Source organism: Marmota marmota, unplaced genomic scaffold, assembly GCF_001458135.2.
Source record: "Marmota marmota marmota unplaced genomic scaffold, marMar, whole genome shotgun sequence".
Lineage (NCBI taxonomy): Eukaryota > Metazoa > Chordata > Mammalia > Rodentia > Sciuridae > Marmota > Marmota marmota.
Window position 1 is genome coordinate 28,292,498 of NW_026000242.1, and position 17,279 is coordinate 28,309,776.

Here is a 17,279-nt window from a genome sequence, read left to right on the forward strand (position 1 = left end):
ACCCCCACCCCCCATGACCTTCCTCCTTCAGTCACACCCACTGTCAGTTACCAGTTGTTTAATCCCTATCAGAGGATTAATTCACTGATTAGGTTAAGGCTCACATAACCCAATCATTTCTCCTCTAAAACTTCTTGCATTGTCTCACACATAAGTTTTTTTTGGGAAACCTAATATCTAAACCATAACATTGGTACTGCTGTTCTTGTCATAATATCAGTAATGCCTGTTCTTTCAAATCAAAATATGATATGATTTGCTGATTCTTAGTTACTTCTAACTTATATCTCAAAAGCATACCCATAGATACTTTTGGAGCATATTCTTTATGTTCATGTTCTCTAAAGAGTGTACAAGGTTTTAACCAGCAGCCTAACAAAGGAGGTAGAAAACTCAGCATTTATTTCTGTTTTTGTCAGCTTTTTTGCTGCTGTGACTAAAAGATCTGACCACTCAATTAATCCCACTAGGGATTAATTCACTGATTAGTTTAAGGCTCTCACAACCTAATCATTTCCCCTCTGAATACTCTCACATTGTCTTACATGTGAGCTTTTCAGGGACACCATGTGTAAATAATAACAATTACTGAAATCCAGTAATTATGCCATTGTTTAAAAAGACACTGTCTAAAAATGTGTATTTTTCTGTAATTCTCCCTATAGTATAAAGGTTTGTTTTAAGAGGAAGTGGCTTATAGCCTTCATGTAGAGATTGTCTATTTAAATAAACATGCAAATCACTGAAATAAAAATTCCTACCAGAACAATGCTAAAGCACATTTATTTTTTTATTAGAAGATTCTAGTTATTTGTGGTAGTTGGGTACATTTTGAGAAAATCATATATGTATGGAGTTTTATTTACAACATTTCAGTCCCTGTTCCCTCCCACTTTTTCTCCTTTCCTGCCTCCTCCTATTCTCCTTCCTTTACTCTACCGATCTTTCTTTCCCTTATTTATTTATTTTTGATTATTGCCAAAGTACATCCATTCGTGATTGATGTTATTCCTATGTTACCCCTGCTGTACTTTAATCATTTTTCATTCAATGACTTTATTATTATCTATGTATAGTACAATAAGCATTACATGTAGTAATATGTAGAAGTGCATTTTTATGCAAATGATGATACAATTATATTTCCTAAAGAATCTTTATGTACATACAAATTTATAATTCACTTTTTCTAAGTATAAAGTATGCTTTGTTTTATATTAAGAGCAAGAATTTGTAAACTTTTTCCGTAAAGAATCATATAATAAGAATTTTCCACTTTGTACATCATGTGGTCTCCATTGCAACTACTTAACTTAACCTTCGACAACAATATATAAACAAATATATATGCATTCTAGTAAAGTTTTATTTGAAAAATAGGTAGTAAGCCAGATTTTGTCTGTAGGCGGTAGTTTGCTAAACCCTGATTTTGATTATCCCTGTATATTTATTATATTCAAGCCACAAGTTTAGTTGTTCAATATTGAAAAACCAAATGGAGCTCTCTTATAGAAATGACATAAATTTTTAAAGGGTCCCAGTTATTTAATAACTAGAATTTGGATCTCTAGAGAAGTGTTTTGCCCAGGATATCACTTTTCAGTATTTACTGAAGTTTTATTTATATTTGGAAAAGTTTTTAACTTGGCTTTCAGTGTTAGCTGTTCTGTGAAACCTTTAGCTATTTCTCCATGCCATCCCTTTCTCCATCTTTTGCTAGGATTCATTGATTTTTTTTCTTTTGGCCTCTATAACACTTTAAAAAATAGCCTTAATCACATTAAAGTTAATTTAGAAATTATTTTTTACCACTAGACTGGAAGCCCCATGAGGAAAAGGACCACTGTACTTGTTGTGTTTATCTCTGTAAACTATCTTGTAAGAGTACCTGGTTTCTAGGTACCAATATGGTCATTGGATTGGAAGGGGAATAAACTCACAACAGACTGAGAGGGATTTTGAAATTTCCCTTCTCTTTATTTCTTAAACCTAGTGTTGTACCTGTTTTTTTGAGCATATGTTCAATAAAATTTTGTTAACTGAAAGGGTTTAGCCCTTCTGTTTGATTTTTCCCATTGATAGTGTCTGCGCCACTTATTTTCATCCTTACTCATATATCCTTCACTCCATTTTCTTTGTCAACTCTTTTCTTTCAGTCCATCCATGACTGTTTTAGCTTAGTTTCTTACTAAGCTAGTTCTTCCTGCATCTATAAAAAGAATGGTATCAAGACATTGGTGTTGTGACTGCTAGCAGTTTTTTTTATCATATTTCATACATTAGATTCAAGTGGGTTACGAACTCCCATTTTTACTGCTAGCAATTTTAATAGGAGGGTAATCTTAGATGTTGTCTCTGCTTGAGAGCTCTAATAAATTATGTAGTTTGTTTTTTTGGCCTCATTTTACTATTTATTTTTTTCAAATATCCTGCTTCCAGGCTATTTATTCTCTCCTCTCTTTCCCTTGATACTTTCAAATAATTAAGTTCTTATAAAACAAATTTTCTGGAAGATAAGTATGTAATCTAAATCATTGTTGTTCCTTTAGATATAGGTGTTTCCTCAAATATTGTAGTTATAAAATAATGAGTGAAAGAGTAGTGAAAGGAAGCAGAAATGAGAGATGTGGATAATATGGAAAAGACCAATAGCAATTGGAGTTAATTAGAATTCTGTTTATACTCATTTGTTTACCAAAATAAAGTGTCAGTGTTTTCATTAGCATTACTCACTCTAAATGATGTGCATTAGATATTACAAGTATTTAACTTCAGAAATTGCTTATTCTTAGGACTCCTCATTCATCATGAGGCCATTTAAATTCAGAACTGATAACTCATCTTACCAATCATTTACATAGAATATTATGGGAATAATACCTTTCTAGGATTGTACAACATGGTAGCACTATATCTTTTCTAATATCTCCTAAGAGAGTCACCAGCAAGCTGTTTGAATCTAGGAATAATATTGATAATGCCTTGCAATTTTATATTTATAAGCTATGGCATATAATCTCTGCAATGGCTCTGTAAAGTATTATGCTTTTTTTTCTCTTCTTCTTTTTATTTTGTACTAGGGATTGAACCCAGGGACACTTAATCACTGAGCCACATCCCCAGCACTTTTTTATATTTTACTTACAGACAGGGTCTTACTAAGTTGCTTAGGGCCTCACTAAGTTGCTGAGGCTGTCTTTGAACTTGCAATCCTCTTGCCTCAGCCTCCCTAACCACTGGGATTATAGGCATCCACCACCATGCCTGGCTGTATTATGCTCATTTTATGAAGAAATCTCACAAAACATGAGTAATATGCTCCAAGTTATGTGGAATTAGTTTGAAACCTAAGTGTCTGCCTGAGTTGCCACCCAATATATTATTTGCTTATCTCTGGACAGGATATTTTCAGATATTAAGGGTATGTGTGTGTATGTGTATGTGACATGAATAGTGGAAAAAATGGAGACAATAAATGTCTAGAAGCTTTGGGTGGCTTTCTTCTATGAAATATTATAGGTTTCTTCCAAAATTGAATAGAAAAGTTTAACTTATTTGTACATTTTCTAAGAAGATACATAGAAAACATGTTGCTCTAGGAGGAAGAGAGAACACCTGCTGTGGATAGAAAGGTGAAACTCTTTTGGAGGCATTAAGAGCAGCATGGAAAAAGACAAAAAGGCTTTAGAAAATAGCTGAAATTAATAATGAACACATCACTAGGCAGAGTAGGTAGATGGTCACCAAAGCAGCATGAGGTTAGAGATTTTCATTATCTCTCAAGAGGTGTTCTTTTACATTTGATAGCAGTATACAATAGTGCACATACTGGTTAATTAAACCTTACCAATTATTACTGCTGTTATCATTAAAAGCTGCCTTAATGTACATGAAATTGAAGGTGCAATATTTCATTAACACAAAGATATAAGGGTTTCATTGCCATCCAGATATGGAAACCTGCTCTCTAGCTGCCACACAGCTGTTCTTGTTCTCATTAAGCCATTATGGATAGTCAGTGGAGAAAAATAACCCTAGTGCTTTTGACTGTAGGCCATCATGGTTCTAATCACTCTTCCCTTATTGCTTTAGATACTCTAGAAAATTTCAAATAGGTACAATAGTGTACATGGACATAGAGAGTGAGGAAGAAATATTATAGTAAAAGGAAAAAATGTAGTGGTACCAGATTCATGGACAATAGTCAGAAGATGTGAGTTCATATCCTTGCTCTCAGTTTTAACTTACCTACTAATCAAGATCCCCTTATTTTTGGCCAACCCTCTGTTTCCTTGTTTGTAAAACTGGAGTAGTAACAAAATTTACCCTTGTTCCTCATAAACTTATTGTGAGGCTTAGATGACACAGAAGGTTTGTGAAAGCCTTTGTGAAATGTAAAACAGTATTCAAATGTAGGGAATTATTTAATATTGTATTTAGTTTACTAAAGAACATAATCTGCCTTTGGAATTTTAATCATAAAATTACTGAGTCATTGAAAGTTAATAATAGTGGGTTTTAGTAAATTTGAGCTCTAAATGAATAAAACTGAATTTAGTAATTTTATTTTATAATATTTATTCCAGTGTTTTACATTTTGGTAAACATGTGAGACCATAGGAAGTCCTATTAGCCCATCTCTGTCTCTAGAGGGCACCAAAGGACTCAAATGTTTACCTGAATCTTGCTCTAGGTATGTATCTACATTTTTTATTGTATTTTTTTAATCCTGAGAAATTTCATAACCATCTTTCTGCCAGAGAATGCTAAATTTTTATTAGATATTGTGATAGAGCTAATTTTTAAATTTCTAAGCACCTAATAATTCAAACAGCCCTTTAAAATTTTGTTTATGTAACTGCCATTCTCTTACCAGGAATTTTTGTTAGAGTTGAACTTGATCATTACATAATCCAATAATCAGAAGTACTGCTTTAATAAGAAGTGTTTGACTCTAAAGATTTGGTTACTGAGAAAATTAAGCCAACAATTGAATATCTTCTTAAAAGCCAAGTATTATAAATTAATAATTTTGGTTCAATTTCAAATTATAAAACATAAAATATAAAGTTTTGATGGCCAGTTACATGAAATGATGAGCAGTGCATTTCTTAAATGGTGCATGGTATAATTTGAGGGTTTGTTAGGTCAGTGTGAATTATAAAATGCCTATGTAGCTTAAAAATCTACTAAATTCCCTACCATCTAAGATAACATATGTGTTTGTAGTGATTAATTAAACAATTCTTATCATGGATTTTAAGTATAAAAGTAGAGTAAAAGGAACATGAATTATAAGCCATATCAGAATTTTGTTTTAAGTGTCTGATTTGTTTGCCCCTTAATATTAGGTACCTTTCAAGAAAGATGTCAGAGTAGAGGTGGGTAGCTTTTTGGACATAGTACCCTTCTTCAGGTAGTATTATTTTGGTCAGGTTAATATCTAGGCTTGAGTTTGCATCCTAGGATCACCACTCATTGGCTCGATACTATGCAAGTTTTTTCTTTCCCCTTCTGCAAGCCTCAGTTTTCTCTAGTTTGAATTGAAATTAATACTGTAACCCACTTCTGAGAATCATTTGGAAGATTAAATGAGATGTTTAAAAAGCTTTTAGTTCAGTACTTGATACATAGAAAGCACTAAAAAAAATGCTAGCTGTTACTATTATAGGATCTGTTTCTTAAGAATATAACCAGATGCTTGACGATATCAGTGTGTTCAAAGGAGGTTTGGTTGCAAGTAATTTTTCATTGGTATTTAAATTATAATCTGATTTGCCTGTGCTATAAGTTTTGAAGATTGTTTCTAAATTCTACTATAATTTTGTTTCTATTTTAGAAAGTTGGATTACATGACTGACTGAATCAGAGACAGATTTTTAACATGAAATTTATAAATTCTTGCATTTCTTTGAAAAATATAAAAATTGCATTATAAAATTGGTGAATAGGCTTTTAAGTGAAACTGATTTCTATTGTAGAAATTTTCTAGCAAAAATTATCTATTGTGTAACATAGCAATGTGAATTTTGTGGATTCTTAGTAATATTGATAATGATGATAATTTATAAATAGTTGCTTTACACACATTTTAAAGTTAGTCTGTGATTTTTAAATTTTACTTTGACTTCTTTAAATTTTACTTTGACTAAGTATCTAAGAGATACTTAGTGTGTGTTTTATATTCTGAAGAAAGTAAGCTGAAGTAGAATACCCCTGGTCATTCTAGACAAATGTGCTCCCAGTTTGATGATCTCAGAAATGGATCTTTTGAGTCATTTCAGGGATCATGAGCATCATAATCACAAGCTTCAGATTAAATTAGTAAACTCATCCTTACAATTTTCTCGTGAACTTTTTTACAGTACAAAAAATAAGTTATCTTGCAAAGAATGTTTTCCTACCTTAATTATTCTTATATGTTTCTAGGAAGCCAGAGTATCCAGAAAATATAAATGTTTTGTTGTACAGTGTGTCACAATGTATGTAGATTGTAATTTTTTTTCATTTCTCTCTTATAAGTTGATGTGTGTCTTTCCTCCTCCCTTATTCCCCTGGTAATCCTGTATAGGTTCATGAAGGATTCTTGGACAGTAAAGTATTTGTTTTGAATAGTACCAATTCGTCAAATCCATGTGAAAGAAGAAGTATTGACCTAAGGATATACATGCTTTGCTTTCTTCCATTTATAATTCTTTTGGTCTTCATTCGTGAACTAAAGAATCTATTTGTACTTTCATTCCTTGCCAACATTTCCATGGCTGTCAGTCTTGTGATAATTTACCAGTACATTGTTAGGGTAAGTATGACGTATTTTTAACTAAATGTCATATATTTCCTACACAAGTAAAACTTTTGTTTACTTTGGAGTTAAAAGTAATGACACATAAAGACTGTTAGTGCACATCTGGCCACAGCAGACAGTGGTAAACCTTGGTTTCTTTCTGGGGGATACTGCTAATTTGAAAGTGTGTGAAGTAGTGGTGACAAGTACAGGCTCTTTAGTCTGGCCTGGTTTTAGGTGTTGGTAAATATGCTTCTTGGCTTTGTGTCAGTGCTTCAGAAGACGATGCTACATACCTATAGAGTTCTTGTGAGATTTAGGGTTGTGGTCTCAGTACAGTGGCTCACAAGGAACAATTTATTAAGTATATTATCTTTTCCTTTAAAATTTGAACCAGTAAAAATTTATGGGGAAATGTATGTAGTTCCACAATTTTCTTTCACTTCTACATATTTATTTTCTGCCACTGCTTCAACCCACTTCCACTGTACAACTCTGTAATCCCTTTGTATGAAGTATATGCAATAACCTGAACTAATTTTATTATTCATTCTGGGGATTTTTCATCACAGTTTCTTTAAAACCTCTCAGGGTTCAGGGAATCTGCAAATCCCTTAGAATTGTTTTTAAGATTTAGTCTCTCTCCCTGTCTCTAATCCTCCTCCTTCTCCTTTTCCTCCTCCTCCCTTTCTTCCCTCTCTCTCTAGATATATACATATATATGTATACACACACACACACTTTTCTCTGCTAAGCAGCTGTATGGCTTTCATCTCTCAAAGGGCCAGTTACCCAGAAAAGGTTGAAAATCCTTGTTCTATTCCTCCTGATATAATCCTTCTTATATGTTTCTTCAAAGGTAATTGTTGCAAATCTCCATAACAATTTAATTGCAAACTCTTATTGTGGGTCTGTATTTCATTTTTCTCTTCTTTGATTTCCCGAACCCTTATTCTTTCTTACAGTACTTAAGAGTGTAAAGGGACAGGAAAGAAGATCCCATAAGGCTTTCTGGAGTTCATGACCCCTTAGCTGAATGTGTAAGACTTAGCAGGCAGAAAAGGTGGTTCCCTGGATAGAGGGAAATGGCATGAGCTCATTCATGAAGAAGTGAAATAGCATCCTGCTTGCCTTTTCTAACAGTTAGTGGTGGCAAATAATTCAGACCCTTCAAACTTCTTTTCTAACCCTAGCCTACGTTTTTGGTACTGTATCACCTTTTATCATACAGTTATACCTTTGTTTCCATTGTTCCAGCCCTTTCTATTCCCTAAATTGTCCTTGTGCTTCATGTTTAAGTTGCTTTGTTCATCTGCTTTTCTTGACCTTGAATTCTGCGTCTAGTCAGGTAAGCCAGAGAATGCAGGATGGTGAGGAAGTAGGGGCCAGACTTTGGAATCTGGAAGAAGTGGTTGTTGTAGACCCAGAGAGTTTGAACAAAATATGCCCTTTGTGAGTTTGTCAGATTGTGAGAATTAGAAACAAGGCTATGTATCAGTGTCATGTAATCAAAACCAGAGTCAGGTCACCTATACAGAAATAAGGGTAATAACAACTGTTAGCTCACTGAGTAAATACTGAAACCAGAAGAAACTTATACTGGGAGCAGCAGCAGAGCTGTGAAACAGAAAGCCAGAATCAGGAACCAAGTATCTCAGAGGCCTAAAGGAGCAATGATAGTAGAGTGGAGAAAGACTTTCTGTTGAGTACCAAAAGCAGTGTTTGTTAACTAACCATTTGGCTCTCAGCCTAGACCTGAGTGTGCTTTTGTATTTTCTGTTGCGGCAGGAGCCACACCCAGTGTGCACAGTCTAGAACTTACAGGTGGAAACAGGTAATCAGGAGAATTTTGCTCAGATGGAATGTGTGGCCATAAGGAAAACAGTTGCTTTGGCAATTAAATCCTAACATTTTGCTACATTTAACATAGGCTGCTTAAAGTGTTTATTGAAAGAAATATTATATAATATATAACTCACATTTCCTGTTGTGAAGCTCAGAAGAATGGGATTTTACTCTTTCTTTCAAAATTCTTTAAAATAAATAAATATATTATCTGTTTTTTTCCCCTTTCTGCAGAACATGCCAGATCCCCATAACCTTCCAATAGTGGCTGGTTGGAAAAAATACCCGCTTTTTTTTGGTACTGCTGTATTTGCTTTTGAAGGCATAGGAGTGGTAAGAATTAGTCTGTATTATTTTTAAATATTAAGTTATCTCAAAGACTAACATTGTGAAGCTATGTAAAAATGCATATTGATTTTTTCTAATTTCAGTTTTCCTTATTCTGGGAACATGATTTCCAGTTTGGTATGGTAGATTTATATTATAGTTTAGTTCTTCCATGAAGAGTTTAATCTTAAACATATTAATTCCTTCTTTATTTGTAAATGATTTTAACATCGTATTATGTAATTTTAAATCTATACAAAATTTGGAGAGTAGTATAATGACTGCCTGTGTAAGCATCACCAGCTTCCAAAATTTAACTGACCAGCTTCCAAAATTTAATTCAATTTGTTTTATCTGTACTCCACATACTTAAGCACATTCCAAACATTTTATAGGCTAGATTATTTTAAGGAAATTGAAATTATTACTATATTGTTATATAAAATTCAAATATAAATTTTTAGCAGTTAATGTTTCCCTATGAAATGGACTTATTCACATGAAAAGTCAGAATAGTAATAGCAATACTACTTCCAGAGCTATTCTGAGAACTGTCTAAGATGCTATTGCAAAGCTTTTAGAATAATAGCTGCTGTACTTAAGCACTTAATAAATATTTGTTATTTTTATTATATACTGTCATTCCCTGTACAGCTAAATTATGTTTTGAATATTAACCTAAAAACCTTGATTTTTTTCAATTAGCCTTTTCCTTAAAAGTTATTTTTATTCAATGAAAACCATTTACTATCTTTAATGAAATTGACAGACAATCGATACAAATGGATAGATATAGAACCAGTTACAGGTGTATGCATACATGTGTTAGTATACACACATGTATTTCCTAGCTCTGTCTCCTGATAGGACCTACAAGGAGTGACATCTAGAAGAAACAAGCATGCCCATAACCCAGATCTTTATTTCTAAATACACTTTTCCAACAAAAGAACTCAAGTTCTTTAGAGACAAATGACTGATTTTAGGGCTGAAGCAAATAAATTCAGGATGAGTCTGGAGTGCCAGAAAGTAAGGAAATGCTTAAAAACAAAAGAATGGAGACACATCAAAAGGACACAGGATCTATCCTAATAGAATTCCGAATGGCCAAGGTTAAAGCAATATGTCTGACCAAATGCATAACAAGAATATTTGATTATAATTCCATGTATTAAACAAATCTGTCAGTCCATGCTAATATGAATAAATGATTAAGCAAATAAATACATGAGGAAGAATCTCAAATGATTTATGTGGAGACTTCTCCCTCTGGAAGGTGTAGTTAATTTCCCATTAGTTTTTGGAGTATGGGCTCAATTTAGAATATAAAAAGAATATGATGAAAGGAGAAAAAAAAATAACTTTGTAGCAGAGAAGCCCGGCAAAATACCTTAATGAAGTGATCAAAATGAACTTCACCAGGCATAAAAGCATATGATGACAAGAGCACTTCCCCTCTGTGGTATTCTTTAAAACCTATAATCCCAAACTGGTCACAAAGAAAATGTTGGGCAAACTTGAATAGAGAGATACTATGCAAAATAGCTAATCCATACTGCTAAAAAAAATTCAGTATAATGAACAAGAAGGAAAGATTGAGAAACTACCAGAGATTAGAAAAGACATAGGAAGAAAGCTGGCAAAATGCAGTGTTATCCTGGATGGGACTCTGGAAGAGAAGAAGGGCATTAATGGAAAACCTAATACAAATGAAGTTTGGAGTTTAGTTACTAGAAATGCACAAATAATAATAACATAAAAAATTGGTTTATAGTTGTAGCACGTGTGACATGGTAAGTAATATGTTCACAGTGGGGGGAACTTCTTGAGGGATATGTGAGAACTCTGTAACTTTTTTGTAAATCTAAAATTATTCCAAAATAAAAAAAAAATATTTAAGAAATGGACAGGTTTGCCTGCCAAGGACTAATTTTTAAATATTTAAAAAAACATTTTAATGTTTATTGTAGAAAATATAGGACAAGGTAAAATCCTTTAATAATTATATGCATTATTTTAAAGAAAGATTTTGTATATAAACTATAAAAAGACCAATTTGAGACCCTGTTATTTTCAAACATACTTGAATCATATTCTCTTTAAAATATTTATATTTTTTTATTTTAGGTCCTTCCACTGGAAAACCAAATGAAAGACTCAAAACGCTTCCCTCAAGCTCTGAATATTGGCATGGGGATCGTTACAACTTTGTATGTGACTTTGGCTACTTTAGGATATATGTGCTTTCGTGATGAAATCAAAGGCAGCATAACTTTGAATCTTCCCCAGGATGTATGGTAGGTGGATATGAGTTCATCCTAGTTTTTGTGTTTTATAGATAGAGCTTACTGCCTTCAATGGTAAAGGTATGTTGGATTTATGATTTAATCATTTAAAACATTCACTGTGATTTATTTATTTGGGTAACCTGGATTTTTTCATAAGTCTCTGAGGAGATCATCTATGAATTTGTGGATCTCTGTGGGATTTAAAAAAAGAATTTAAAAAAATTGTGTTTCAAACATGAGTCATGTGTAAAAGCAAAATATGAATTATTATAGTATGGACACACTGTAATAGAAAAATACTCATTCTTGCTTCCAAAAAAGCAAAGACATTGGGTTTTTGATAAAATAACATCTCACCATTTATGGTCCTTAGTATTCTACTGGTCAGCTTTATATTATATGTACTTCAAATTGATTCAGAATCCAATTGGGACTCATTTCTAATAATGAAATGATGCATCTTAGTGTTTTAATATTATAATCATAGTCTTGTAAATGAAGCAATCAATATATGTGATTTTTCCTAGAGTTTTTTGGTGTTTGGGAGTTTTAACAAAGTATTAGCAGTGATAATGATATAGACTTAATTTCTTATTTACAAAATGGATAATGCCTTAGTTTTGATAAATGAAAAGAATAAATGCTAAGTTGCTGTTTTACTAAATGTCACACTGCTCCTTCAGCTACTTGGCTGGATGTCAGTGAAACTTTATCTTTTGGGGTACTTGGGATTGAACTCAGGGTCATTCAAGTGCTAAGCCACATTTCCAGCCCTGTTTTGTATTTAATTTAGAGACAGGGTCTCACTGAATTGCTTAGGGCCTAACTATACAATTGCTGAGGCTTGCTTTGAACACATGTTCCTCCTGCCTCAGCCTTGCGAGCCACTGGGATTATAGGCGTGCGCCATGGTGCCTGGCAGGAAGTCTGTGAAATTTTAAATATCTCACCAGTGTAGAGAAAATCAGCAACAGCAGAAATTGTGTTTTCTGAATGGCTTCCTGATGAGAGTTTATCTGTTATTTAATTATCATTTGCATTCAGGGAATTTTTTGATTAAATATTTTGTTAGGACAAATGCACATAGGAAGCCATTCAAGTCAGAGGAATGTAAGTAGGATAGTTTCCAGGTGTCAGGGGGCACACATTCAGTGTGTTTATCTTATTTTTTTAATCATAATTTTACCTCAGTGACATTTTGTTAATATTTCAAGGTGGAAACATGTTTCAAATGTTGTAAATGTATTTCAGGATGGAGTCATGATTGCAAAGAAGCTATATATATTTAATTTACCCATGTTATAGTTAATTACATACTTTTGTTTCCTTCAAATATATATTTTTCTTTTTAATATATAAGGACTAGAAGCTTAAACAACTTAATTGAAAAGAATGAAGGCTAAAAATTATGATAGTATAGTTCATATTTTGAATATTGTAAAATATTTAGAAAATATATATTTTTTCCAGTTATAAGCCAGTAACATTTAGACTAAATCTTAAAAATAATAATTTAAAATTGGACAGGTATATTTTATTATCTATATTTTTTAACTTTCTGGTTGATACATAATATTTGTACATGGTTATTAGACAGAATGCAGTGTTTTCATTCAGATATACATTGGATAGTAATCAACCATCATCTCGGATTTTTATCTTTTCCTCATGGTGAATATACTCAAATTTCTTTCTCCAAGTATTTTGAGAAGAGAGCATGCATTAAAAAAAATTTTCCTGTAGCTTTATTGCAGTAAAATTTAAGTACAATAAAATGCACATATTTCAAGTATGCAGTTTGATCAGTTTTGATATGTATTGTAACCAATACAATCAATATAAAAAGCATTTCCACTACTTTTTAAAAAATTGGAAATCATGCAGACTGTGTTTCCTGTATGAACACTTATGAATGTCTTTGAGGTCAAGGAAGAATGTATAATAAAAGTAATAAAAAATGCTTTGAATTAAGTGATGATAAAAGCTTAAGATATCAGAATCTTTGGGATCAAACAGTTCTCAGATGAATATTTATAACTTAAAGTACTTGTATCAGAAAGAAGCTAGAATAACAATCAAATTATTTTCAAATTATGCACTAGGAAGGAAAAGATAAGAACAGTAGCAAAAATATATGAAATAGAGAAGAAATAATACAGCTAAAATTTGATAAAAATCAAACAATTCTAATCAAGAGAAAAGCAAGAACACAAAAATTAATATTAATAAAAAGGGAGATATCAAGATAACTCTACAAATGCTAAAAAATATATTAAGGTAATATTATAGTTGATGCCAACATATGTGATAGTTTACATAACATGGTCTGTATTAGAGAAAGATGTGTGCTGCTGAGAAGAAAGTGTATTCAGTCATTTATTAATGAAATAGTTTATATATGTCAAGTCTAAATTATCAATTGTATTTTTTTACTTCTGTAGCTTCTTTATTTAGTTTTTGTTTGGAGGATCTATCCAGTGGCGACAGAGGCATGTTAAAATGATTATTGTGTTGTGGTCTGTTTGGTTCTTGAAATTGAGATGAGTTTGTCTGATGTATGTAGACACTCCCTTGTTTGGGGCATAAATATTTATGATTGTTATGTCTTGTTGATGGATAATTCCCTTAAGCAGTATGAAATGTCCTTCATTGTCCATTCTGATGAATTTTGGCTTGAAGTTCATTTTATCCTTTATGAGGATAGAAACCTCTGCTTGTTTACATGATCCATGTGAGTGAGAGATCATGCATTATTGTTAATTATATTCACCTTGCTGTGCCATCACATCTATGAGTGAGATCATGTAATTTCTGGTTTTGCCTGATTTACTTCATTTAAAATAGTGTCCTCCAGGTCTGTATGTGTTGTCACATATGATAGGACGTCATACTTTTTATGGCTGGATTTTATTCCATTGCATATATATATATACACCACATTTTCTTATTCATTTGTTCGTTGGTGAACATTTAGGTTGATTCCATATCCTGGATATTGTGAATGGTGCTGCAATAAAGTGTCTTTTCATCATGTGATTTCATTTTCTTTGGTGATATAGCCAGCAGTGGGATTTCTGGATGGTATGATAGGTATAATTTTAGTTTTGGGGAAACCTCAGTACTTTACTCCATAGTGGCTATACTAATTTACATTTCCATCAACAATGTATAAAGTCTCTCTTCCTCTAAATCCTTCCTAGCATTTGTTATTTTTTTTATCTTTTTGAGAGGAGCCATTCTTATGTGGGGTTTTTCTTCTCATTGAACATTTTTTCATTTATATGTTGGACATTTGTATGTCTTCTTTTGAGAAATGTGAGAGGGAGTTTTAATGTTGAATATAAAACAGGTAGAAGCAATCTCAAAATTGTTCTCTACTCTTATTCACAAAGCATTTAAGGAAAATTTTATAGGAGAAGGGACAGAAGAGGAAATATGCACACATTCAAAATAATATGTTCCTTATCCCAAGACAAGTAAGAATATGGTGAAGGAAAAATGGACAGGAATAAGAAGGAGATCTTTTGGAATTCACAGCTCAATCTTGGGGTATGACACTGTCCATGTAGTAGCTCCAATTAATCTTTCTTACCCCCTAATTGTTATGGCTCTCTGGTTAGAATGGAACTCATTTGATTAAAAGGGGGGCTAATAAATTGATCATAGTTTCTACTCAAGAAAGTCTAGCAAGTCACCTGCTTTTCATTTAGTGAACCTACAATAATTATTCAAAGAATAACAAAAACAGGAAAAAAATAGGAAAGCATGTCAAGATGAATATTTCTTTTGAGAGAACTTCTGTTACTTCATTCCTTTTCATTGTGGAAATATGATTTTGGTGGCCTGTAATATTTCTTTTTGATCTTACACTTGTGGGAATGTTAAAATAATAGTCATGCCTAGGAATACAGAAAAAGTTTTGTCCATCTTTTTACAGTTATAGTTGTCTATAACGTGAGAAGTTTCGATTAGTGTAATTTGAGATTATATCTGAGATTCCTTTCTTTAATGTTTTTTCTTCCCTTCTTTTTCTGTGTTTAATACAGAAGGCCTTGGAAGGTACAGAGTGTACAGTGTACTCAGTGGCTGAGTATGAAAGCTGATGACTCTAGCAAGAGCATTTCAGGGACCTAATGACTATTAGCCATGGCAAGGAATAAGGGGACTTTCATGCCAAATTGACTGTAGTCTCAGAGATTATAACGGCTGTTTTTTTCAAGAAAAGGTTGAATTAGAGAGAGACCCTAGGATGAAGTGAGTGTGAATTATAGAAGTTCCAAGTTATTACATCTTCAGTATTCCTGAGTTGTCATTAGTAAAAGCTGGTTATGAATAATGCTATTCAAGGTAATATGTTTGGCTTTTGAAGCAAAGAGTGTATTTTAAAGGTGATAATAAAGTAAATTCACAAAATACTATTTTAAGTTTAGAAGCATTTCCTGTGTAACCTAATAGTATAATCAAGACATGACTTCTAGTTCTATTCAAATGTTTTACCAGCTTTTTTCAAAAAGAGTATTTTAGTCAGCCTTCCATTACTCTGAGATAATTAAACTTATAAAATAAAAAGTTTTATTTTGGCTCAAAGTTTTGGAGGTTTCAGTCCATGGCTGACTAGGCAGAACATCATAGCAATAGCACATGACTGAGTAAAAATCACTCACTTACCTCATGACTGGGAAGTGAAAGTCAGAAGAGAAAAGGACTGAAGGACCCATTATTCCATTCAAGGGCATGCCCTTGGGGACCTGAGGTCCTCCCACTAGATCCCACCTTTTCTCTTAAAAATTTCACAACCTCCCTAAAGTCCAATCTGAGGACCAAGCCTTTATAAAATGCACCTTGGGGGAACACTTATCCATACTATAGCAGCAACCCAGATAGAAGAACGAGAAAAGCATTCACTCCGGAGTCCTGGGGCAGTCCCGACATGGCCTAACTTTAGCACAACATCAGTGTATACTTTATTTTTAAAAAGTATACCTTTTGCATTCTAGTTTATACAAAAATCATTTTTTTCAAAATAATTTTCTCCCAAAAATACTGTCTTGGAGTAAAATCTGTACCTTAGAAAAGTTCGCTACATAACTTATAGTTTGGAAAACCCCAAGCACACTGCCACAATCCAGGAGGGAATATATAATTCAGGATTTTTTTTTTTTAAAAGTGGTTCAGGGCAGTTGCAAGAAGAATAACCAAAAAGAAATTATCAACCTGTTAAATACAGGACTTCAAAAATGTTTAATGTAAATGATAATATGGACCATAGAAATGTTCATTTTCATAAGGACTGTGGTTGCCCCATATAATTTGTTGTGGTTTTTTTTTTCATATAAATGTCAGGTTCTTACATGTTACTGGTATTACTTGAAGTTATAGAATCTCCTTACCAATATGGAGGTCCTAAGTAGAAAGTGTTTATATTAGTTTGATCTGGAAAAACCCAAAAACACAGAATGTGGAATTAGGTTAGCAGCAGAGGTGTTAAGAATTATCTTTTGAGTTTAGGCTTGGGAGTGAATACCGCATAATTTTAAAATCTTCTAGATGGTTGTATTTAAATTTCATCTGTCTCTTAACTCCTCCAATAGTAATTTATGGATCTCAGAACAGAAGATGGAGATTTTTAGTTTGTATCTCTGTTGTAAAGGAGAGTTGAAGGTGCAGAGACTTGAGGGTAATCACTGAGTGCCAATGATGATTTAATAAGTTCTTGAGAAGACTTGAATAGCAAATAGTAATATCTGTGTTCTGTCTTATCAAGTGTCCTCCAGTGATGGTATATACCTCTTAGGAACAATACATACCTCTCTTTTTTTAATTAATTTTTTTTATTTATATGTGACAGTGGAATGCATTACAATTCTTATTACACATATAGAGCACAATTTTTTCATATCTCTGGTTGTATACAAAGTATATGAATATACCAATTAGTGTCTTCATACGTGTACTTTGGATAGTAAAGTCCATCACATTCCACCATCATTTCTAACCCCATGCCCCCCTCCCTTCCCTTCCCATTCTTCTGCCCT

The 17,279-nt window shown here is 32.8% G+C and overlaps 1 protein-coding gene across 4 annotated transcripts in view; it reads left to right on the forward strand.

Annotated features, from left to right (window-relative positions):
• Slc36a4 (solute carrier family 36 member 4) overlaps positions 1-17,279 on the forward strand; it is a 49,171-nt gene that overhangs the window by 21,486 nt on the left and 10,406 nt on the right. For 3 of the 4 annotated variants that reach the window (XM_015489991.2, XM_048796031.1, XM_048796033.1), the window contains 3 exons: positions 6,572-6,799; positions 8,864-8,962; positions 11,084-11,253. In XM_015489991.2, the coding sequence (XP_015345477.1) occupies positions 6,572-6,799; positions 8,864-8,962; positions 11,084-11,253 (497 nt within the window). The remainder of the gene's footprint in view (positions 1-6,571; positions 6,800-8,863; positions 8,963-11,083; positions 11,254-17,279) is intronic. The other variant, XM_048796030.1, reaches the window with a different exon arrangement.